At 40.2% G+C, this 25,826-nt stretch overlaps 1 protein-coding gene across 4 annotated transcripts in view; it reads left to right on the top strand.

Moving 5' to 3' along the window:
• The window catches only part of LOC124254758 (neurabin-1-like), a 124,289-nt gene extending 98,463 nt beyond the window's left edge, over positions 1 to 25,826 (top strand). Inside the window, exons 6-20 of one of the 4 annotated variants that reach the window (XM_046688610.1) lie at positions 203 to 436; positions 1,088 to 1,141; positions 1,520 to 1,648; positions 1,992 to 2,113; positions 3,477 to 3,573; positions 4,069 to 4,201; positions 4,797 to 4,901; positions 6,787 to 6,950; positions 8,466 to 8,557; positions 14,138 to 14,314; positions 15,100 to 15,260; positions 19,453 to 19,629; positions 20,523 to 20,629; positions 22,106 to 22,288; positions 22,778 to 25,826. In XM_046688610.1, coding sequence (XP_046544566.1) covers positions 203 to 436; positions 1,088 to 1,141; positions 1,520 to 1,648; positions 1,992 to 2,113; positions 3,477 to 3,573; positions 4,069 to 4,201; positions 4,797 to 4,901; positions 6,787 to 6,950; positions 8,466 to 8,557; positions 14,138 to 14,314; positions 15,100 to 15,260; positions 19,453 to 19,629; positions 20,523 to 20,629; positions 22,106 to 22,288; positions 22,778 to 22,927 — 2,085 coding nt within the window. In that variant the 3' untranslated portion in view covers positions 22,928 to 25,826. The remainder of the gene's footprint in view (positions 1 to 202; positions 437 to 1,087; positions 1,142 to 1,519; positions 1,649 to 1,991; positions 2,114 to 3,476; positions 3,574 to 4,068; positions 4,202 to 4,796; positions 4,902 to 6,786; positions 6,951 to 8,465; positions 8,558 to 14,137; positions 14,315 to 15,099; positions 15,261 to 19,452; positions 19,630 to 20,522; positions 20,630 to 22,105; positions 22,289 to 22,777) is intronic. The other 3 variants (XM_046688607.1, XM_046688608.1, XM_046688609.1) reach the window with 3 other exon arrangements.

Raw genomic sequence — 25,826 nt, 5'->3', positions numbered from 1 at the left:
TAAAACCAGCTTAAGTCTGGGCTAGTACAAGCAGCCGCACATACACATACACACGCATGCATGTCGTCATATGAGCGAAATATTCTCAAGCACGACGTAAAACCCAGTTTCACCTCATGATTGGAAAGGGAATATGTATTGTCTCAAAGACTAGGTAATACATCATTGTGGGTTTCACTCACTCACTCCTTTTTTTGTTTAGGGCATTGTTGAGGACCAGGAAAAGGAGGCCACATCATTAGATATGGTAGAGGGAGCACCTGCTGCAGGGGAGGCAACTCCGATGTCGATGCCCTCGGGGATGGACAGTGATATGAGTTCTCCAGAGGACGACTTTGAGAAGCCAACTGTGGAGGTGTTTGAGCTGCCTGACAGCAGCAGCGACTCTATCTCACCAGACATGGAGCCAGAGGCACTGTTCATTAAATTAAAAGAGGTGAGGAACTCAATTAGACGAGGTCTTAACTATGGAACTGGAAGAAATTTTCTCTCCTCTCACCTTATGTAAATGTAAAGCACTCTCAAATGTAATATGAATTCGATAAACAACCACAGAATGTTTAAGTTCCAAGCTGCTAGGATAGATGTCTTGCATGATAGTGTTTGGAGAAGGACACAAACATTAATGATTGTAGTTGAGGCAACTTAATGGCCGTGATGTCATGCTCAATGGCATGGTTCATAGCAAGTCATCATAGCGTGATGACATGATATCAATCATTTGTTTATAGGAGCAGTTTTCATTATTTGCAGTCTTATAGCCTGAATATTGTTCAGTGGAGACTTACACACGTAAAACAAATTGGAAAATTCCTGATGTACTAAACGACCACCTGTGAAGGTCCGGGTTAGAATATTGATTTTCAGTAACCCATGCTTGTCGTAAGAGGCAACTAACGGGATCGGGTGGTCAGGCTCTCTGGTTGACTTGGTTCCCACATGTGCTGATCAATGCTCATTCACTGGATTGTCTGGTCCAGACTTGATTGTTTACAGACTGCCGCCATATAGCTGGAATATTGCTGAGTGTGGTGTAAAACTAAACTTACTCACTCACTCATTTTTAACAACCATCTCTCATTTTCAGTCTCAGTATAAGAATGCTGTTGCTGATGCAGAATTGGCCAAATTGAGGGCAAAGGTAAGACATTTCTCCCAACATCAACGTTTGCGTTGTATCGAAGTAATCCTTACCACTCTTGATGACCAACCAACTTTTGTGAAGAAAGATGTTCAAATCCTGGATACAAAGTCCTGGTCATGCTACTATGCATATATCCCAACAACACTGTCTGTAGGGTAGCTGAATGTAGTGAAGACAGTTCACACCACATGTTAATGTCAGTGGACAGTAAATGAAGTTGACAGATTTTTGTGGTGTGATGACAGCCAAAATAGAATTATATTAGAGATAGTATTACATGTATCAGAATTGATAGTGATAACTTAAGTTTAATGTCCGTATAGCAGGGTGTCCGGAGTAGCAGGGTCTCACTGTATCGATATTATCCTCCTTCAGATGATCCTGCTGGACAAGGCTGAAGCACAGAAGAAGCTACAGGAGAAGAAGTCGGAGGAACTGGCTCAGAAGCTGAAGGAGGGGGAGAAATCCCATGAAAACACCCGCAAGGAGCTGGCTCACTACCAGGTAGGAGGACTCTCACCATTTAACTAATTTATTGAATGGCCTGTACCCTTCGGTCTAAGTAAACTTAGGCTCAGTTTTATTCATTCCACTGCTACTAGGGTTTGTTAGACTCTGTATAGCAGTGTAGCAAATAATACTTAGCCTAAGTTTACTTAGACTGTGTACCCTTTGGAATATAAGGAATGTATTGGAACAGGAATCTGTACTACATCTAGGTAATACATTATTGATATATTATTTGTGAAAATGGTGACATTTTATAAATTACCTCATGCTATTTGCTTATTGATTTATGTAACTGCTCATCAAAGACTTACATTCCAAACTAACTCCTGATTTCCAGGATCTGATGGAGGGATCACAGGGCCAGTATATCATGCTGGAGAAGAAGATGAAGTCAGATTTCACAGCCTTGGAGAAGAAGTACCACAAGGCCAAGAAACTGATCAAAGATTACCAAATCAGGTGAGTTGCTTCTCCCTCTAGAGTTGCATCAGCAGCAGCTTGTCCAGGTCTGAACTGATGTACCTGATGGTTTTTTAAGTTATATCTAATTCCTTATGCTTTTGTCCTTGAGATCCTGTAGTACTGATATCCAATAATTATAGGCGTAAACATTCCCTCTGGATTATGGTTGCCTTATTCCTGTGGATTCCACAGACAAATACAGAATGAAAATTTTAACTAAGTCATAGCTATCCCTAGTGGTATGCTTAAAGAGTTATGCAGTTATCTCCCTTAGCTGTGATGTCACAACGTAGTTGTTGAAAACCTCTCATAATTTTTCTGTATGTATATGTAGTATTGATAGCCAATATTTGGGGAAGTGTTTTAGATACCAGATGATTGTCATGGTAAGGGGAAAATGAAAATGTCTGCATCTTCGTTATAAAGATAACTTAGTGTCCATGCAAGTCCAAATGATTTCTCTGTAATGATTATGGAAAGGTAAAGATGTATTTCAGTCTGATGTTTCAGTTGTTTTAGTGAAATTAGTGAGACATCTTTTTGCTGTGTCTGGTTGTGTGGATAGAACTTATGCCTGGAGAGTGTCAGGCCTGTGGTTTTCTCCCTTGCCATGTCATACCAAAGGCTGTTAAGACAAGGACTGGTTGGCTTGGAGTCAGGATACTGTGTCTGATTTGGGTGTCCATTAGTGTTGGGAATCGGAAAACAAATCCACTATCGATTATTGGAGGACTTGTGGTGAATGATTATCGATTATAATCGAAATGTATACATTTTTTAATGTAATCACCAATTTTAAGGTTTATTTCCCAGTTCTTTTCTAATTAATGTTTTTTATAACTAAAACTGTCATGCAATGAAATGCACACATGCAAGAACAAATATTTATCAATATATCTTGTTACGTTCACGATAGGTGTAAAACTTATTCATAGACAGGTTACAGTAATATTTACCATAGTGATGAATACGACACTATGAATACAATGGACATAGCTTTATGCTGTTGGGCGAATGTTTGTTCATGAATATTCGTCAAATTTAACGGTTAGTTTATTTCATTCTAGTGTGTTATACTAAAACAACAAAATTCTGATTTATCGAAAATATGTTTTTTACAATCGATAATTATTTTTAATCCTTCTTCGATCGTTTTTTGATTATTTTCGATCATCAGAACACCACTAGTGTCCACATCAACAACCTACTTTGTATGCCAGTTGGTTGGCACTGTTAATTCATTACTCCAGACGAGTCCAAGCAGCCATCATTTCACTACATCAGTGTAATAATCTCATGTCACCGTTTCCCGCATATTTTGATGTACACAAAGCCTGTATACTCTGTTGTTGTTCTGCAGAGAGAAAGACTTCATCCAGGAGAGGGAATCTCTGATACAACTGCAGTCGGAGAAGGATCAGCAGTACAACGCTCTGGTCAAGTCACTCAAGGATAGGGTCAGTAGCTGTTGGAAAGAGAACAGTATACCTGACTGCCATTAGGACTAACACACTTTAGAAGCTGCCCTGACTGAACACTGGTTTTAAGGAACTGCAGCATATCTTAATTATTGAATTTAGACATGAATTAACTGCAGGCCTGAAGGTCCCATAAAAATTTGAAACATGAGTCCTACAAAAATCCACCTGTCATACGGAAGTGCTTATTTTAAACACCGGTCCATAATCTGCGTGATATGAATTTTCAATCATGGGTGGTTCAGTTTCTTTAAGATACTAAATTGACCATATCTATAAAACAAAGTGGTTCAAAAGTGTCGGAATTGTATAAACATGCTTGAAAGGTACTGGAACTTAAACAGGAACCAGCCTTGAAAGATTTACAAATATATTTTTGCCTCCCTCTGATGAGATTGAGCAACTCCTGGGCTCCTCCCGCCTACATCTGTACAATAGATGGAAAGTTCTCACCCTGCGTCCTTCCTCCTATAGATATTCCAGCTTGAGAAGGACCTGATTGAGGCACAGAAGGCAGCTGGTCTGCCTGTAAACTTGTCAGGGGACACTACAAAGGATAACGAAGAATCGGAATTCGTGAAGGCTGTCATCACGTCCAACGGACTTGGTAAGATCTGGTGGTGGAAGTTGTGGATTGGTAACAGTTCAATTGCCTTGTATCTTTCCACAGCCACATATGTGATGCATCTTGACCTTGTTAAGATAGAAAATTATAGACCAGTATCATCACGCTGGCTGATATTCTTTCAGAAACCTCTGCACACTGTTAGCATGCCACTCATATATCTGCCAGTTTTCAGTACTATTACCCACTGAACATCTTTTACAGCAGTTTTTTTTATTATTATTATTTTCATTTGAAGTCACCTTTGTTAATTATTTAGTAGGTTTTGTTATTTTTTTAACAAAGTGTAATTATTCCTTATATAAATATCACACGTTTTTAAATACAGTTCTTTAATTTTAATTGACTAGTTATTGTGGCACATTTGTGCAAGTGGAATAACGTGGTTCAGGGGCTTTTAGTTAGTGTTTTGTTTTGTGTTCACTGGTGACTTGCTTGTAGCCTGTGTTTTGTTTGTGTAAATTATATTTGTTTTAAGGAAGTGGATGCACTCTTCTTTGAATTCTCCAAGAAATATTGATAGGGAAACAGTATATGTCAGATACAGACTTCCCAATACCAGGCTTTGTGTTTATAGAAGACACCACATCAAGTTTATCGTCAGCCAAACAGTCGAGGGATGACCTCTCGGAAATATCTACAGGGTCCGACCATTCCAACTCAGAACCAGTCACAACGCCAGGTACCTGATCCTACACTTGTACCCATACTACAGAGAGACACTGCCTTGGGGAGGCCTAGTTGGACGGCTCTCAGTAGCCACTGCAGGAGCCGAGCCACAAAGCGTTCATAACGTTATGACCTGTCGTAACTCTATAGTTTATCGTATGATTATGAATGTTGTAGCGCTACGAACGCTTTGTGGATTGGGACCCTCGTTATAACAGGCGACTTATGGATTGGATGGTCAACTCGGCGACCTAGCTGATTGTGTGTTATCGTACACCGATAGGGTGAATCATTGTCAATGTATCAATCATTGGATTGTCTGGTATAGGCTCATTAGAGGTGGTTGACTTAGCAGGAATATTGCGCAATGCAGCATTTAGCGATGAACAGTTAAACTGACTGACTGACTGAGTGTGGTTTTACGCCGCTTTTAGCAATATTCCAGCAACATCACGGCGGGAGACACCAGAAATGGGCTTCACACATTGTACCCATGTGGGGATTCGAACCCGGGTCTTCGGTGTGACGAGCCAACGCTTTAACCCTTAGGCTACCCCACCGCCCCTAACAGTTAAACAAATACAAACAGTGCTGATGTCCTTCTAGAGCATCATAATACTTAATCTGATCAGCGTCAACTATTAGGTCTTGGATGGCTGCGGGGCTGCCTCCCTTAGGCATGCCAATACTTTATGGCTTCAGATCATGGCAACAGAATGTACAACAACTCACATACATTTTCTTCTCCGATAAGAATGGTTTTTAGATATCAATCCCAGAAATATTTGACTACCTTAAGATGCTACATGGAATCATTTGATAACCGTTATCAAAGCTGGTGGATGTGGTCTTACAGCAGCCAGATTTAAATACCACCGTACAATGGTGTACTTTTGGGTCTCCAATGTCATGACTAAATTCAGTGTAACTGCAACGAATTGCAGATCAATATGTTAATATGACTCTCATGTGTATGGAGGCATGATAAGCTTCACAAAATCTTATATCTGTATTTGGTGCCTCACTTGCAATGAGAACAGCACATATTACTTGGAAGAGAGTTATGGTCGCATTAATGTCTCATTTACAAGAATATGATGATTTGTACTGGTAATGTGTAGTATTTGTGAGTAGTGAAAAAATGTAACTAAGCAAAATGTGGTGGTGGTGGAATTGGGTTTAACGTCGTGCTTGAGAATATTTCGCTCATATGATGACATGCATGCGTGTGTATGTGTATGTGCGGCTGCTTGTACTAGCCCAGACTGAAGCTGGTTTTATAGTGCTAGCCCACTGAGATACCATGCCACAGTGAAGCATGAATACCCCACTCAGACACATTATACTGACTCCGAGCCGACCAGTCCTTGTTGTACCCACTAATGCCGAGCGCCAGGCAGGGACCAACAAGTACCATATTTTAACGTCTTTTGGTATGACGCGGTCGGGGATCGAACCCACGACCTTCCGCACTCCGGGCGGACGCTCTAACCACTACACCACAGGAGGCGGTCAAGCAAAATGTAGATGAATGTCCTGCAGTATAGATAGTTAGAGCACTTTGTGTTGACACAGCATTTGGGACTTGGTGCATTGTTTGTGGTGCTGGATAGCATGTGTTTGGGAATATATTTGAATGTTTTATTCAATTTTTTTCAATATTTTTTTTAGTTGTTTGATTAGTAACTTTTCTTGAATTTTTTGCTACTGACCCTTTGATTAGTAATTACTATCATCATGTCTTGTGTTGCCCGTCTGTCATAAAGGTTGTGAAGACGGCAACAGAGATACAGTAATGAACACTGAGGCTTGGAAAGTAACTCCATCTTCTAGTTCCACTGCTGTGTAATGATCCATATGGTTAAGATAAGTTTATGTATGTGGCATGCTATCTTCAGATATCCTCAATGATATGGAGAAGTCGTCCCCCACCAAATCAGAGTCTGCTCAGGATCTGGGGTCAGTGCCCTCCACCCCTCTCCTCGACACCTCCGCCCACCGCGCCAAGGCGCAGCTGGCCAGTGGTATGGGTGCCAGAAGGCCCCCAACCAAGAGGTCAAAGGTGAGATAAGGTTACCCCTTACAAGGGCGTTCTAAAAATTCTATTTGAAATAGGTGCAGCCTTATGTTTCTCCTGAGACTTTGTGATTTATTTGACTGGTGTCATCAGGTTGTTAATCAGTGCTCATACTTTCATTCCACCAGTCAGGACGAAATGTATACTACCCAAAATAAGTCAAGGATAACTTGATTCTTTCATATTAGTAAAGGTCATAGCATAGAAAGATATGACTGATCTGGGAAGATACATCCTCGATAATCTCCAGGGTATACGTTACGATCACTCTCCACTATACCCTGGATGCATCCACGGCTTGGTCCGATAATTTTATTACCTCCCTTTGCTGGCTTTTTATACAATCAGGTGTCTACGCTAAGAAGTTGAGCGAACCAATCACAACTCAGTTTCGCTTCTTAAATTATCTAACCGCTTAAACTTGGCAACACAAGTGATGCACAGGTACTCTGAATGAGGTAGAAGGAGTTCTTTCATATATTTCAGTTTCAGATCTGTCAATTTGTCTGTATTATTTCCCCAAAAATCTGAGTGGCACTGCGAACAAACCTTCGCGACTGCGACCCCTATGTTTGTTGACACTGGCAATCTCGGATGTAACGGTGGCTTAGCTGATTGGCTACAGTGAAAATGGGGAGCCAGCAAAGGGAGGTAATAAAGTTATCGGGATGTGGATGTATCCAGGGTATAGTGGAGAGTGATCGTAACGTATACCCTGGAGATTGTCGAGGATGGGAAGATAGAGCAAGTCGAGTAATATGAAAGAATCAGGCATCACAGATCAACTTGAGTTATATGAAAAAATCAGGTGTCCCTTAACCTCTTTTGAATAGTTTGGCTTTAGTATTGCTTTGAATACACAATGCCATTTAGAAAGTTGTCAAATGTAACTATGTTATGTTTCGGATTACACTTTCTCATTAAAGTACAGATAATACGTTTGTTGGGTTGAGTCCCCTCCGGGATTCGAACCCACACCCTCAGAGTCAGGCAACTAATCGCCACCACACAAAGTAAGCTGCCTAACCCACTCAGCCACCATGACTTCAGTATTGCTTGCTGCAGAATGAATCATCATTCACTGACTCATGTACAAGTAGAGGACATGCTATACTTGGTTACAGTTGGATGTTGTTATGTGACTGTAGCTTTTATGGTTTATGGAGTTAGATTTGGGTGAACCCCATTGACGTTCGAAACACCAGCTGTGTGAAGCCCATTTGTGGTGGACCAAATGGACATTATGGCTAAAAGTGGTGACTTGGATACCTGGGTGTTATGTGACTGTAGCTCTCTATAGCACTTTAGAGTAGTTTGGGTGAACCCATTGCCATGCATTAACATTAACTTCATTGTAAGGACTATCTTAGCAAGAGAGCTGGGTCAGTGACTAGGCCCAGCATGACTCCAGACTTGAATGTAGCTCGCACGCTACTAGGTTTTTCAGAGACAGTCTTCTTGAATTTCCAAATCAATTATTTCTGTTGCGGTTGTTCGCAGTCTTCTGAGAGTGACCAGGACACCAATGAAACAGACAGTCTAAGACACGAGGGCAGTGAGAGCGGCTTGGAAACTTGGATCAAGCATGACAGGTATTGGCGGTTTTCTTACATGTGTGTGCGTGCGTGTGTGTGTCTCTCACTGCTAGACATCCGTGACATCATGATCATAGTGACATCATCAGCTCAGGGACCATGTCAAAATCAGTCTGTGTCAAGGGACCATGTCAAAATCAGTCTGTGTCAAGGGACCATGTCAAAAGTCAGTCTGTGTCAAGGGACCATGTCAAAATCAGTCTGTGTCAAGGGACCATGTCAAAATCAGTCTGTGTCAAGGGACCATGTCAAAATCAGTCTGTGTCAAGGGACCATGTCAGGGTGCATCTGTGTCAGTCTGTGTCAAGGGACCATGTCAGAGTTAGTCTGTGTCAAGGGACCATGTCAGAGTTAGTCTGTGTCAAGGGACCATGTCAGAGTTAGTCTGTGTCAAGGGACCATGTCAAAATCAGTCAGTCTGTGTCAAGGGACCATGTCAAAATCAGTCTGTGTCAAGGGACCATGTCAGAAATCAGTCTGTGTCAAGGGACCATGTCAGAGTTAGTCTGTGTCAAGGGACCATGTCAGAGTTAGTCTGTGTCAAGGGACCATGTCAGAGTTAGTCTGTGTCAAGGGACCATGTCAGAATCAGTCTGTGTCAAGGGACCATGTCAGAAGTTAGTCTGTGTCAAGGGACCATGTCAAAATTAGTCTGTGTCAAGGGACCATGTCAAAATCAGTCTGTGTCAAGGGACCATGTCAGGAATCAGTCTGTGTCAAGGGACCATGTCAAAATCAGTCTGTGTCAAGCGACCATGGCAGAGTTAGTCTGTGTCAAGGGACCTTGTCAGAGTTAGTCTGTGTCAAGGGACCATGTCAGAGTTAGTCTGTGTCAAGGGACCATGTCAGAGTTAGTCTGTGTCAAGGGACCATGTCAGAGTTAGTCTGTGTCAAGGGACCATGTCAGAGTTAGTCTGTGTCAAGGGACCATGTCAGAGTTAGTCTGTGTCAAGGGACCATGTCAGAGTTAGTCTGTGTCAAGGGACCATGTCAGAGTTAGTCTGTGTCAAGGGACCATGTCAGAGTTAGTCTGTGTCAAGGGACCATGTCAGAGTTAGTCTGTGTCAAGAGACCATGTCAGAGTTAGTCTGTGTCAAGGGACCATGTCAGAATCAGTCTGTGTCAAGGGACCATGTCAGAGTTAGTCTGTGTCAAGGGACCATGTCAGAGTTAGTCTGTGTCAAGGGACCATGTCAGAATCAGTCTGTGTCAAGGGACCATGTCAGAGTTAGTCTGTGTCAAGGGACCATGTCAGAATCAGTCTGTGTCAAGCGACCATGGCAGAGTTAGTCTGTGTCAAGGGACCTTGTCAGAGTTAGTCTGTGTCAAGGGACCATGTCAGAGTTAGTCTGTGTCAAGGGACCATGTCAGAGTTAGTCTGTGTCAAGGGACCATGTCAGAGTTAGTCTGTGTCAAGGGACCATGTCAGAGTTAGTCTGTGTCAAGGGACCATGTCAGAGTTAGTCTGTGTCAAGGGACCATGTCAGAGTTAGTCTGTGTCAGTCTGTGTGTCAAGGGACCATGTCAGAGTTAGTCTGTGTCAAGGGACCATGTCAGAGTTAGTCTGTGTCAAGAACCATGTCAGAGAAAGGGACCAAATTAGTCTGTGTCAAGGGACCATGTCAGAATCAGTCTGTGTCAAAGGGACCATGTCAGAGTTAGTCTGTGTCAAGGGACCATGTCAGAACCGTGACCAGTCTGTGTCAAGGGACCATGTCAGGAATCAGTCTGTGTCAAGGGACCATGTCAGAGTTTAGTCTGTGTCAAGGGACCATGTCAGAATCAGTCTGTGTCAAGCGACCATGGCAGAGTCCAGAGTAGTCTGTGTCAAGGGACCTTGTCAGAGTTAGTCTGTGTCAAGGGACCATGTCAGAGAAGTTAGTCTGTGTCAAGGGACCATGTCAGAGAGTTAGTCTGTGTCAAGGGACCATGTCAGGACTACATAGTCTGTGTCAAGGGACCATGTCAGAGTTAGTCTGTGTCAAGGGACCATGTCAGAGAGTTAGTCTGTGTCAAGGACCATGTCAGAGTTAGTCTGTGTCAAGGGACCATGTCAGAGTTAGTCTGTGTCAAGGGACCATGTCAGAATCAGTCTGTGTTAAGGGACCATGTCAGAGTGTAGTCTGTGTCAAAGGGACCATGTCAGAGTTAGTCTGTGTCAAGGGACCATGGCAGAAGTTAGTCTGTGTCAAGGGACCATGTCAGAGTTAGTCTGTGTCAAGGGACCATGTCAGAGTTAGTCTGTGTCAAGGGACCATGTCAGAGTTAGTCTGTGTCAAGGGACCATGGCAGAGTTAGTCTGTGTCAAGGGACCATGTCAGAGTTAGTCTGTGTCAAGGGACCATGTCAGAGTTAGTCTGTGTCAAGGGACCATGTCAGAGTAAGTCTGTGTCAAGGGACCATGTCAGAGTTAGTCTGTGTCAAGGGACCATGTCAGAGTTAGTCTGTGTCAAGGGACCATGTCAGAGTTAGTCTGTGTTAAGGGACCATGTCCCTATAATCAAGCCATGTTGAGTTATTCTAGAGGATGATCAAACATGCACTGAATAATTTGAATTTTGTATCACTTTGTGTGCATAATTATACTACTCCTGCAAGCTTCAATTCCTGGACTAAAAGAAATTTGACTCGTCTTCAGCTTCAAAGACTGCTTCTTCAGTCAATCAATGCACTAGCATTTTGACATGGTACCCTATTTCGGGGCATTGCCCAACGTAAACATCTTAAATGTCGCTGCTTGTGAACAATACATGCTGTTGATGCTGTTGCTGTGTTGGTGGAAGGAATATTAATACAAGGCACATCTGTGTCACCAATTTGAATCACATATAAGCTATAACATAAAGCTATGATAGTATATATAGCATTTCACACATTCTTCCAGCTTTCAAATGTTTATACTCATTAATAATGCTTGGCCAATTCATATCTTTCTTTTAAGGACCTGTCTTCCTTTAAACAATGCAAAAATTTACCTGAAATAACCATGAATACAGATTCGGATTTAATCATCATATTAATGATACTGATGAAGTTTATCCTTACCAAATTACGATGGTCTGTCGTTATGAATATTTAAAGCAATAATTCCACTGTCAACAGAACAGCTTAGCCATGACTGACATGTAATGTGATGATAATATACTGATTAATGTTCCTTTATGGTAGAGTAGCATTCTTCCCAGTCACCTGCTCATCTGGTGCATGTCACATCATCATCATCATCATCATCATCATCATCATCATCATCATCATCACCACTCATAGCTACCATCTCACTCAGTGACACATCAGTCCCCATAACACACTCCTCATTCATCTTGAGTACCGCAAGTATTGGATGAACAGGAGCTCCCTTTATCTAGTGGTGTTACACATAGATTATTTTTCTTTAACTACGTCTTGTTCTATCTGCATGAGAATGTACTTTCAAAATTTAATGCAATAATTTATTAATTTTTTAAAATCAATCTTTCATGGTTTTTTCCTCATCCTCATAGTGTTAGATATCTTTATGATTATAAAGAGATAAGACATGAGTGCTTAATTCTGATGTATGCATCTAATCCTCTAACTTCGTTTGATTGTTAATGCATTACATTAATCCATGATCCATTGCAAACTGACGGTTGGTAATTTGCTGTATAATTCTAATCCCAGAGCTTCAGTTCCAATTCCATGTTCTATTAAAATCTTGTTTGGAGGCCAAGGTCATTGAAACATAAGAATAATGTCCCTGCTTTTAACTTTGCATGACCTTGGTATCATTCGTGATGTTTCATATTAAAAAAATTCTTTTTCAAGTATAATATTTCTATGTAATTACATCATAGCCACATGTGATATTCATGAGCTTGGTGCTGCAGAGGCAGGCCTGTTTTCCTATCACCTCCAACTTGAATATACCAGCCACAGCTTCTGTACAAAGATGGCTATATTCCCAGTAGTGGTGGTCCGATTAATTGAAATAATCGAAGATTTGTCGCAATGACAAAACGACCAATCAATCGATCATGTTTTCTCATAATCGAACACAAACAATTTTGGAACACTTGTTTGCAATAACGATATTTTTAACAAGGTTGGTTTTGTCTGTTACATTTCATTAGCACTACAAGCTCTTCCAATTCATGATTGAATTTATTTTAAAGACTCCATGAAGTTCATGTTCCTAATACACTAGTCATCCTTTAAAGATGTGAAATTTGCAAATGCATTTTGTGCAATTTGCAAAAAAACGAAAGAACTACATGTTTTTTCTTTATTTTTTGTGCATTAACAAACATAACCAGAAAAATTTAATAAATGACGCTAACCAATTATTTTCGATGATTGATCGGTTGTAATGAACCAATCATCAATTATGAGATTTAAACCAATTCCCAACACTAATTCCCAGTAGAGCTAGTGTTTCATATAGGTGGCAGATAGTAATTCTCTCTTTGTCTGCTCACCTAGACTCCCAGCCTTCATATATCTGTAAGTAATACATTCTTGTAAGACTTGTCATTAAAACAATAAAAACATAACATTTATATTTTGATTCGATTCAATTTTATTGTCGGAAATTTGAAGTTTTATTTGACTTGGAACACTAATATGTTGGGAAACAGTTTGATCATACTCAATTTTGATATAATGATTACATTTGTCACTTCTTTTAAAAAACAGGGGCGGTGGGGTAGCCTAATGGTTAAAGTGTTGGCTCGTCACGCCGAAGACCCGGGTTCGAATCCCCACATGGGCACAATGTGTGAAGCCCATTTCTGGTGTCCCCAGCCGTGATGTTGCTGGAATATTGCTAAAAGTGGTGTAAAAAGCAAACTCAGTCAGTCAGTCTTTTAAAAAACACCTAACACAGTTTGAGAATTGGTCTTGTGTATCATTGAGAGGTAAAAGTATTAAAAGGAAAGTAGCATTATACAGTTTCAAGTAGAATACAGAGTTAACTCCCTTAGTTGCTGACACACATTTTCATTTGTGGGATTGGTATTTAATTAATTTTAAAAGAAAGCTATTTATCTTTGGGAAAATGACAAGCCTTACAGTTTTAGCTACTGCATGCAATAGGCTTAGAAGTCTTGTGCAGTTACATGTGCATTGCATTTTGCTCTTACGATGTCTTTATTTCAGTGAAATGTCATTATATGTTTTCATACTGAAGACAATTTGTGCTGTATTTGCCAACTTTATTTTGGTATTGTTTGTTGTAAAACTTCATTTTCAAATATTATGTGTTAAAATGATGCATTCGAACTGAATCAGTACATCATTCAGGAGAGTCAAAATTTCCAAGTAACAATAAAGAGTTCTGTCCTTCATACACTGGACTACATACAGTCTTGCCTCATCGTTTTAACGACTTTCAGCTCTGTGGTGATCAGATTCTGTGGCTATACTTTATTTCTGCTTGCATTTCTATTTGTTCACAAGGAATGTAGATCTGAAAATGTTAAAAATTGAAAAATCAATTTTGCGGGAATACAGGTGTATGAAAAAAATGAAATGTGACAAATTAAGCGGTGTGACCGGATATTGATCTACATTCCTTAGTATCTGTTACGCCTCTATCTACAGCGACAGCACAGTCAGGAAAAGTGATGCTAAAAAGCGTCGAGCATTTCAGCCAATCGAAGCAATTCCTTCACCTCCGCTTCCCCGCTCTGCTCATCCTCCTCCTCCGCCCATTTCGTCTCAGGTGGCTCCCCCTGTGAATGAGAGTGATAATAATTCTGAACAATCGTCACGGTCTAGGTAACCCAACTTGGATATCTGCATGTTTACAACTCCCAGAAAATAAGTACCGGTAGGCTATTCAGGAAACAAAAGTTGTTGGCAGGAAAACGTTCCGAATTTTTAATACATGGTAATTCTCCCTCGCAAATGGGTCCTTTCATCGTCATTAGTCATCATCCATGCTATTCATGCATTTCACTGCCAGTTGTTTCTGATATTACATGCGTGCCAGTTTTTTGCAAATATTTCATTGCGAGTCACTTGTCAGCCTTATGTATATTTATTTCTGCTACTGTATCTGCCATATTTGTTAGTTTGCCTACTTTTTGTTTCTTTAAGTCACGGTTGTACTTACAAAATGGCCTTATGTTGTCACCAATATGTGAATAGCGTGCACTATCATCCTGTATAATGTTTATCACTCTGTTCTCTGTGGTAAAGGTAAAATCTTGTGATGCTAATGGTTTCTTTCTTGCATATGTTATACCTTGTATTTATCCCTTCTTGATGTGGGGTAGCCCAGTGGTTAAAGTGTTTGGTCTTCTCGCCAAAGGCCCAGGTTCAATTCCCACATGGGTACAATGTGAGAAGCCCATTTCAGGTGTCCCCCCGCCGTGATATTGCTGGAATATTGCAAAAAGAGGCGTAAAACCTAACTCACTCACTCACTCCTTTTTGATGTCTACTTGGTAAACTTTCATTAAGTGTTTATCTTAAGTGATTATCTGAATCATTCCGTACATTTTTATTGATTGCATCAATTTTTATATCTCTGACACAAGAGTCACCGGCATTTATTCCAGGAGAGGGAGCCACTCTGATAATTCTTCATCAGTTTCTCAGACATCCTATGATCCATCACAGCCTAATTTTCGAAATATGGATGGTGAGATTCCAGACTTTTCGGGAGACAGTCAGTCAGGGGAGATCACTGTGGTGTCTACCAAATTTTCTGGATCTAAAGGTAAGAAATGCTTGAAAACTGTGGTAGTGTTCTTCACCTTGAACTAAACCTTATGGAGAGAGCACGAGAGGGTTTTCTTGGCTCTTGGTTCTAACATGGTGAGAGGTTGTAGAACTGTGATTTCGAAGAATTTTGTCAAAAGAGCAAACAAACACATGATTTCGAAGAATTTTGTCAAAAGCAAAAACATATCTTTGAGCCATACTGTTCACAAGTAGCAGTTAGGATTTTGAAATCTTGGGCCATTCGCAAAACAGGAATTGATCAGAACAAATATGATATCAAAAATCTGTGGTAGTTTTCATATCTAGCCCTGTGAAAAGCTTGAAGCTTTCTACAGATTTCTAAAGATAAAAGGGATTTTATTGTGGTAAAAAAAATAGAGCCTCCATCTTCATTGCCTCCATCCTTGTGAACCAAGAAGAAAGATATTCCGTGTGTGACCTCTGATAGACAGTATCGATACACAGTAGTCGACACAAGTGGTGTGCGTGTATATATGCATGATCGTCCGACATTAAAGGACATATGCATGATGAGTGTCAACTTCACCAGAAGTGTATTGTGGGTGTGATGGCCACGGTCAGATTCACATCTAACATTACGTCATGGAGTAACATTTATTCACATTTCCATGATTAATGATAGAACCACAACAAATATATATAGGATGTTGATATCAGGTAAATACAAATATTAAATATCAGCCTGTTCAGTAATAGCTTGTAAAATGCCAGGTGAGGTGATGAGGACCACAGGCCCTTTGTGTCTTTGCGAAAATTAAAGATTAAACAAATTTTTTATTTGAGATGACCCCCGATTCGAAATGCTTTACAGTACAATACATTTTGACAAGGCGGGACACTTCGGTGTACCCTACCCGCCTGCTTGCCGATCGCTACGCTACCATCACATGCAATTGATTAAAACTTAATGTAAACATAATTATGGATGATTGGCCTATAGATCAGAGGGCTTGCTTCGACCACACCCCCGTTGTGTGCGGACATATCGTCATCCATTTGTGTCAAGATTGTTTAGTTGGGGGTCAAAATCAGCTTTCAATCAACTTGTAGAAATAACAATAAAGAATTGGTAGGTGTCATGAGTGGTACAGTGGGTGTTGTCTCGTAAACAGTCAGAGTTTGCATTTTCCTAATATCTGCATCCTAATATATATTTGTTGTGGATCTATGAATAATCAAGAAGATATGAATAAACGTCACTACATGGTAATCTTAACACTGATAGAGTTGCAAGTGAGTATTGTTGATGTGCATTATTTATTTGAGTGAATTAACACCTCCAAACAAACGTGGTTTTCAGTTAACAATGTGTGTAGAGTTTTCTTTGTTTTAATTTTGAGTTTGGATGTTGATGTATATGAATTTGTTGAGCATGGATATTGTTGATTATATATTTAGGATCACCCATGTTGATATGTGAATTGTCAATATATACATTAACAAACTACATTTTAATTTTGAAACAACTTGGAATATGTATAAGGCCAGCACTGTTAACAATATTAACACAACCAAACTGAAACAAAGTTATTGGCCTCATAAACTGACAGTATGTACTAATTCACATTTCACATGGGTAACATGGATATTAATCACTAATGTATTAGATGTTACTTTCCCTTTTGTAGACACTTGTAACAAATGTACTAACAGGTTTATGATTGTTTCCTAGAGACAAGCTTTCAATGTCAAGATAAGCACCACATGAAGAACAGTACTTTCACAACTTAAGGCTGCAGTTGGACAAGAGTTAGCCCGAGTCTTGATCTTTCCTATAAACTAAGTCCTCATTTATCGATACACATGTTAAAAACAAAACCTATTTGAAAAATTCTGATTGCAGACAACAACAAAAATTATTAAGTAATCTTTTTCTGCCCAGAATGTTTCTCTTCTGTTAATATGGTAATTAGTTTTAGGACAAGCCCTACTGTGTCTTTTTGAAAGATTTTGTGAAACATCGTCTTACCTTGCTCTTCAAACTGCAGTCTCAAGTTCTGAATTTATTGTTTTTCACTAATTGTTATCTGAACAAGCAAATAACACACAAATGCCGCCCTATCCTTCCAACAAACTCCAGTTATATCCTTCCCTTCCCGTTTCAGGGCCCCGTTCCACCAAAACTATCTTGGTGTATACTGTTGTAGGTATATAGGATGTATGAGTTAGGACAGCCTAGTGCCAAGGTAGTTTGGTGGAATGAGGCCCTGGGTTTATTATTCGTGTCATCTATCGTCATCGTTCTTCCCGTCTTTTCACAATCTGCTGAGGTCGTTGGGCATTCTGTTGGGTTATTTTTCTTCCTTCATTGTCTCTTCATTTCATGGGGACATGGGTGGCTCAGTGGTCTAAGGTACATCCTTAGTGCCCGGACCTTGGTTTGAATCCAAGAGTTGTCTTGATTTTGATCCTTGGTTTGTCAACCTTCCTTGTCAGTTTCAATATGGAAGTAAACACCTACGACCTGTCTGACTCCAGTCTTTCCTGCCATACAGGTCAGCTATCTGTTGATTCAGCTGAAGTGGGGTTTAAAACAGCCTGGACTTATTTTAGTGAATTCAGCTGGGCTCAGTCAGCATGCTGTCGTATCATCAGGTGTTACTTGAGGAACAGGCAGAATTCTTGGTCATAGGCCTCTTGACAGCCAGTGCTGGGTGTTTATTATCAGATAGGCTCAGAGACTGGTTGATGCACAGTCATTGCCCAAGGTGGCTTTGATCATGCTCAGTTCAGACTCATATATTTACAGGCGGCATTCATAGAGGTGACACATTGCTGAGGGCAGTGTTTAACAATTAACAAAATAAGACTGAATTGCATAAATTTACCCCGAGGATAAAAAGTGGTTTTCATCTTTTCAGTTGAAATTTTTTGTTTACCTTTGGGAAGATTTTGTCTGAAATACGTCTTGGATGGGCTTTTCTAAGTTGGATAACTTATGCCCAATACTTTTCTTTCATGAATAATTTGGATGTATGGATCAGAAAGTTCCAACATGGACCTTGCATATTCTGTGTCTTTGTGAGGAGATGATAAGGACTGCTGCCATGTGGTTTCCCTGGTCCAGAGGGGCGCTGGGGTAGCCTAGTGGTTAAAGTGTTCGCTCGTCACGCTGAAAACCCGGGTTCAATTCCCCACATGGGTACAATGTGTGAAGCCCATTTCTGGTGTCCCCGCCGTGATATTGCTGGAATACTGCTAAAAGCGGCGTAAAACTAAACTCACTCACTCACCCTGGTCCAGATTTGATCTCCTCAGGTGGCTCTGATATAACTGTTATGTTACTGACTGATAACGCAACATTCACACAACTCACCCCTGTAAGCCAACCATGCGCTGACTTACTGTACAATTATACCTAACACTGCTTAACATTGACTGTTATTGGACACTAATGTTCATCAGGCTGTATTCATCTCACACTCACATGTTAGCTTACAGTTCACACTTCAGCTGCATATACAATGTTCAGCTGCCGTCTCCTGATCAGTTTTGTTACTCCTGTCTAATCCCTTCAACCATTATTGAAACCACTGCAACACCAATATCACATCTCTCTCTGCCCTGGTTCACATCCCTACATGTGACCCCACCCTGATCTCAGTTATCAACACCCTGATCTCAGTTTTTATGACAACACTCCAGACTTCAGTTTATATCCACACCCTGATTTCAGTTTTTATCTACACCCTGATTTCAGTTTTTATCCACGCTCTGATCTCAGTTTTTATCCACGCTGTGATCTCAGTTTTTATCCCCACCTGATCTGTTTTTATCCACGCTCTGATCTCAGTTTTTATCTACACCCTGATCTCAGTTTTTATCCACGCTCTGATCTCAGTTTTTATCCCCACCTGATTTCAGTTTTTATCCACGCTCTGATCTCAGTTTTTATCTACACCCTTATCTCAGTTTTTATCCACACCTGATCTCAGTTATTGTATCAACACCCTGATTTCAGTATTTTATCCACAATAGTTTTTATCAGTGTCGGCATGTCTCTCCAGAACCCATCAAGGTGCCTACAACACAATGCCACTCTACACCATGCCGCATTATGGTACGCAATGCAACGCCATACCACACCACGCCAACTGCCGCCATGATTGTCTGCCCCTGCCCACCTGTATATAACTCACTTGACATACAACTTATTCCTCGTACAGGCTTTGGTTTTCCTAAATTCTCGCTGAAGCCCAAGTCCTCCGGTGGGGGCAGTTCCAGCAGCAGTGGGGTTGTGCTGCTGTCTAACCGACCACGTGACAGTCCTGCCACCCCTGATCAGGGGGGGATAACTCTCATTTCTAAAAAAAACCTAGATACAGGCTTATATGATTACGACGGTAAGTTACACAGTTCTGTCAAATGAGCAAGAAGTTAAGTGAATTTTAGAAACATTTCGATCTTTTTATGAGTCTAATTATCAAATTCCTGTTTTAATGGGGAATGTTTGATAATACCTCTCCTATCTTGAACTGAATCTGTCCTGTATTTCTCATAAACTCTCGACTTTCATTGTTTATTTCTATGTGTTGTGATTGCTACATGCTTACATATGTATTATATGTGTTATTTGTTGAAATTATACTTTTATGTAATGTCAGATAGTCAGGCATGTTTCCTCTCAGTGGATAAGGATTTATATTGCATGGGAAAGGATTTAACCCTTCCATGAACTAACTGAATGTTTATTCGCATGAATAGTGTAGGGATCCTTTTGTGTGGTAGGAATGTGCATGTCACTTTCAGTCAATCAAACTTGCATTTATCGTTATGTGGAAGAGACTTTTTCAGCTCAAGAGATCATGCGCCCTGTTCAATCTAATACAGGAACACTTTATAATATTGAATCTTGAACTTTTATTCTTGTAAATATGATTGCCTGTGAAATAACAAAAATATATGAACTTTTCAATTTAATTAGTTTGTTTTCCATTTGACTCTGGTATATCTGAATGTTATTACTCCTCATTGTTATTTTCTAAAATATTTTTCTGCTAAGTTTCCAACTTTTGAAATCCTGATCACAGGGATTCAAGAGAGGAATACAATTCTATTTATGAAATGATAGGCAGAGATGACTAAAGTATACATGTATGTGGAAAGAAAAATAAATATATTACATGTACTTTTTCTGAAAGTTTTTTGGAATTTAACGAAAGAGATGAGCAATAATTTGATGATCAGTTTGAAGCCAAGACGTGGACTCAATACTCATGGAGTATGTTTCTGCTAGGTGGCAGCAGCTCAACCAGTGAAATTTCGTCGTCGTTGATGGTGTCTGAACTTGAAGATGAGGGGAAGTCAAGCAGGTTCAACATTTCAGGGACACCAGCCACAGGGGTAAGTGTGAAACTAACGAGGAGAAGCTAGGAGGAACTTATGAGGAGAAGCTTGGAGTGTGTGGAATCCTGACCTTCTCTGTTGGTTGTTGGCCAGTGATAATTATGCATGCCAGAGTTTTTATCTTGGAGACGCATAGCTAATGTATTTGAACCTGAATCTAGCTTGAAATCAGTAGATACAGGTGGACAGATTGATGTCCTAGGATGTGAATTATACTTGTAAAAATAGTAGGGATATCCTGATGTAAATACAAGGGATATCCCAGTGTCAATATTAGGGATATCCTGATGACAATACTTGGGAGACAATACTTGATATCCTGATGATACTTGATCCTGATGACCATGGGGATATCCTGATGACAATACTTGGGATATCCTGATGACAATACTTCCTGATGATATCCCAGGGGATATCCTTGATGATAATACCAGGGATATCATGACCATACTTGGGATATCCTGATGACAATACTTGGGATATCCTGATGACAATACTTGGGGTATCCTGATGATAATACCGGGGATATCCTGATGATATTACTGGGGATATTCTGATGACAATACCAGGGATATCCTGATGATAATACCGGGGATATCATGATGACAATACTCAGGATATCATGATGACAATACTGGGGATATTCTGATGACAATACCGGGGTATATCCTGATGACAATACCGGGGGATATCCTGATGACAATACTGGGGATATCATGATGACAATACTGGGGATATCCTGATGACAATACCGGGGTATATCCTGATGACAATACCGGGGGATATTCTTCGTGATGACAATACTGGGGATATCCTGATGACAATACCAGGGATATCCTGATGACAATACCGGGGGATATTCATCCTGATGACAATATGGGGATGTCCTGATGACAATACTGGGGATATCCTGACGATAATACTGGGGATATCCTGATGGCAATACTGGGGATATCCTGATGACAAGACTAGGGATATCCTGGTGACAAGACTAGGGATATCCTGATGACAATACTAGGGATATCCTAATGACAATACTAGGGATATCCTGATGGAAAGACTAGGGATATCCTGATGACAATACTGGGGATATCCTGATGGAAACACTAGGGATATCTTGATGGAAAGACTAGGGATATGCTGGTGACAAGACTAGGGATATCCTGATGGAAAGACTAGGGATATCTTGATGGAAGACTAGGGATATGCTGGTGACAAGACTACAGATATCCCAAGGGCAGTACTAGACATATCCTGGTAATGATAGCAGAGATATACATATTACAATAGAAGCAATATCTCTTTCAACCTACAAGGGATACCCTTCTAAAAATATAATAAAAGGGTCCCCTCATATACAATATTGGAGATATACCCTGAAATGTACTGAAGCAATTTGTATAAAGAAAAAAAATTTATATAGTATTTCATTTACATGTTACAAATGTTCACATGGATACTTAACCTTCATAGGAGATGGTTGCTCCCAATAAACGTAACCAGAACCAGTTTGAGTCCGTGCCCCCGCTGGACTGGACATCGGAGCATGTGTGTCGCTGGCTCATCCTGCTGGAACTGGACAAGTACAATGATGCCTTCCAGGACAGGAACATCTCGGGACCACAGCTGCTGCAGATGGATGGTTCTAAACTCAAGGTTGGTGGTACCAAGGATTCCGGGTTGGAATGGCTCCTCAGTGACCTATGGTGGTCATAAGAACTAGAAGCTGACTGCTTGTTGCGGGTTTTTGTGAATCGTTGCTCAATGTATCAAGTACTGTTTGGGCTGAAGTGATCATCTTTTTCCTGTTTTAGCTATGTTTGTTTGCTGTTAAATTCAGCAATATTGCAGCTATATGGCGGTGGTCTGTAAATTATCAGGACTGGACCAGACAATTCAGTGATCAACATCATGAGCATTGATCTGTGCAAATGGGATATAATGATATGTGTCAACGAAGTCAGTGAGCCTGACTACCGAATCCCGTAAGTCACCTCTTATGACAAGCATGGGTTGCTGAAGTCCAGTTCTAACCCAGATCTTCACAGGTAGTGATGAGTATATAAGTAATGTAACCGTAATGGATAGATGATGATGATGATTAAAACAGAACTCTTCCCTATATCGGTACTCTGTTTGTTTCAGAGTCTTGGGGTTACCAATGGCAAAGATCGTGAACTACTCAAGAAGAAGATCAAGGAGCTTAAAGCTGCCATTGAGAAAGAGAAGAAACAGCAGGAGAAGGAGAGGAAGGCACGAGAGAAGGAACAGAAGAAACAGATGAAGAAGAAGTGAACACTTCAAGGCAGCTGTGATTGGCTGAAAAGTGAAATTGACACATTTGATTGGCCAATAAAGTGAAAAGAACCATTCCTCCTGTTTTTCGGAGAATTATGAGGAATGTTGTGGAACCTGGTCACCTGACTGAAATGGTGGACACAGATGATCGGTCTAGAGGAGAACCTGCAGCTAGGACTGACTAAAGTGTGTCACAAATGTGATTATCAGTACAGTGATAGTTCCCATGTACAGTTGTGTATGTACACACCAGCATGCCTGTAAACCGGTCGTATAGTACCGGACATATGGGATGTGATAAAACCCTTGATGGGTTATTTTAGTGATCCACCCATGACAATGACTCTGGAGAGAATGCTCCAGCTAGCCCTCAGCAACAAATACCCTGAAGTGTGTACAGATTGAGAGCTGCATTGCAGATAGGTCAAACCGATCGCAGGATTGTATTTTTCCTGCGGCGAACTTGTATCATGATCATGCTGTGGTACGTTTGTCAACACATCTCGACGAATTTTACCCATGCAATATACCAATGTATTATAGAATCTGTATAAAAAGCAAATTGTATGAACATGTAAAACAAAGTGATTGTGTAACATTAGATCATGAAACCACATCATTGATTGATTTCTAGATAATCCATTCATCTCATAGGGGGAGCGCTGTTGTCATTATTTTTCACATATATCGGTGTAATACACAGCTAACGTCAATGTCAAGGTGAAGGCCGATCCACTCAGTTGCCAAACAATCATACACAGTGTCAGGATTTTCAGGGATGTACTATTTCTGGTCACATGACTGAATTTACAAGTTGATGAAACTGCTAATAATTGAGATCCGCATTTACAAGTGAAATCAATTGTACGCAATCCTGTTTGAAAGATGATTGATTGATTGACCAGTCTGTGGTGCAACGTTTTACTGTTCATAGTCGCGTCAATTCCAGCCTTCTTCCCACGCCATGGAGACCTGCTGTGAAATAAATGAAATACTGTTTTTAATTCGGCACAAGGCCTCAATCAGTGTTAGAAGTACAGAAAGGACCCAAGCCTGTATGCTAATAGGAAAATATCTTCTTGATCCTGACGAAATGGATACTTCGATCATGAATATAGTTTCAATTTACCATGGGATATGAAAATACTTGGAGGAAATCAGTGTAATGTTAACCAGATATCCTTTCTACCTGATGTGTTGCTTGAGTGAAGTACCTTGAGAAGTATTCATATGTTACAATTCAGTATACTCAGTCTGTCTGTAAGATAATCAGATCTATATAACTTATCTTCGTATTTTCTGTGTCAGGGTCACTTTATCCAGGATCCGGTGTAATCATGTTTTCAAATATATTTCATTCACTTTGTAACCTTTAACTTCTTATTAACCTTGACCTGTATTAATATCCTTGACCCTATGTGGTGTAACCTTGACCCTAGGTGATATAACCTTGACTGAGGTATGAAACTGTTTGTCTCAACTTGTGACCATTAGTGACAGCCCGGTCTCAGAATGTACAGTCATATTGAAAACATATTCATGTGGTTTTTTTTCGTGTGACAAGAACGTTCATGATAAAACATACCAAGGCAGGTTTTTGAGGTTATCTTTACATCAAATATATATGTATATCTTACAACCTTGAAGGTATAAGTTCTCATGCCATGTGAACGTTTTAGAAGTGATGACTTACGAAAATGCTCAAACTTGAACAATGCATAAAGATATTCATTTAGACCAGAACTTGATAAGTGAGTGCTATGAAACGGTTAATAGTGTTGAGTTTTGGACAAGGGAGATAATCAATTGTGATGTAGATAACAATATGCTCAATAAATTAGACATTTTCAAGAGAGTGATTTGCTCACAACTTCACGTTGTCTCGATTGCGATGTTCAATTATGTGTGTCACACCAGGGGAGACAACTTAGTGAAATATGTATCTGTAAGAAGTTTTATCCAGTCGTTGTTTTCAAATACTATTGACACAGATAAAAGTGAATTTAAGATTGTGTTATCCACTGTTTTTTACTTCCCCACACGTAAATAATCTGTTCATGCCCAATGATGCAATTCGGTACACTTACATATGAAACTGCACAAAGCTTGGTGTGTTATTTCAAATTTTAAAAGATCACCAAACTACAGATTAAATCTTTTATCTTCAACACTAGAAGGGGAGGTGGGGTAGCCTAGTGGTTAAAGCGTTGTCTCGTCACGCCGAAGAGCCGGGTTCGAATCCCCACATGGGCAAAATGTGTGAAGCCCATTTCTGGTGTCCCCCGCCATGATGTTGCTGGAATATTGCTAAAAGCGGCGTAAAAAAAAACTCAGTCAGTCAGTCAGTCAACACCAGAAACAGGCTTTGATTGCACCTTGAGTTATCTCCCTTGGTATGCCACCATATTGTTTGTTGCTTCTGATTGTTGTCTGTGTTGCTTGTTGAAGTCAACTGTTATTATTTACGTGTGTATCCATGTCGGTACTTTATTTCCTGAACGAAATTTTAAACATGATTTGTTCTTATTCTCTAAGTTTTGTTCCATTTATGACAAAAGGGCCCCTAGAGCTTGAGTGACTAAAGGGAGTCAGTCTTGGGTGCAAGTCCCAGAGTGGGTCGTTCATAGATTACCAGTTCCACAAGAGCTGTATGAACCAAAGAAGCTGTAATTGCCTTGTTAAACTAATGCAATCAATTTTCTACCAGACCAAGTGCTAATATTCATGTTGTGAGACGAGAGGCTGCTCTGTCTGTATTCTTCTGTTTAATGGGATTTGTTGGGTCAACTTCACAACTCTTCTTTATATGGCTTTGTGATGACAATGCAGGCACATAGACGTCTTTATATTCAAAATGGCTCATTATGTGTTCAATATACATTAGAGTGCATTATTA

This window comes from Haliotis rubra, unplaced genomic scaffold (genome assembly GCF_003918875.1).
Source record: "Haliotis rubra isolate DU_JTF1 unplaced genomic scaffold, ASM391887v1 Scf580, whole genome shotgun sequence".
NCBI classification, from domain to species: domain Eukaryota; kingdom Metazoa; phylum Mollusca; class Gastropoda; order Lepetellida; family Haliotidae; genus Haliotis; species Haliotis rubra.
The sequence above is the reverse complement of the archived record's forward strand: the minus strand, read 5'-3'. Positions and strand labels throughout refer to the sequence as shown.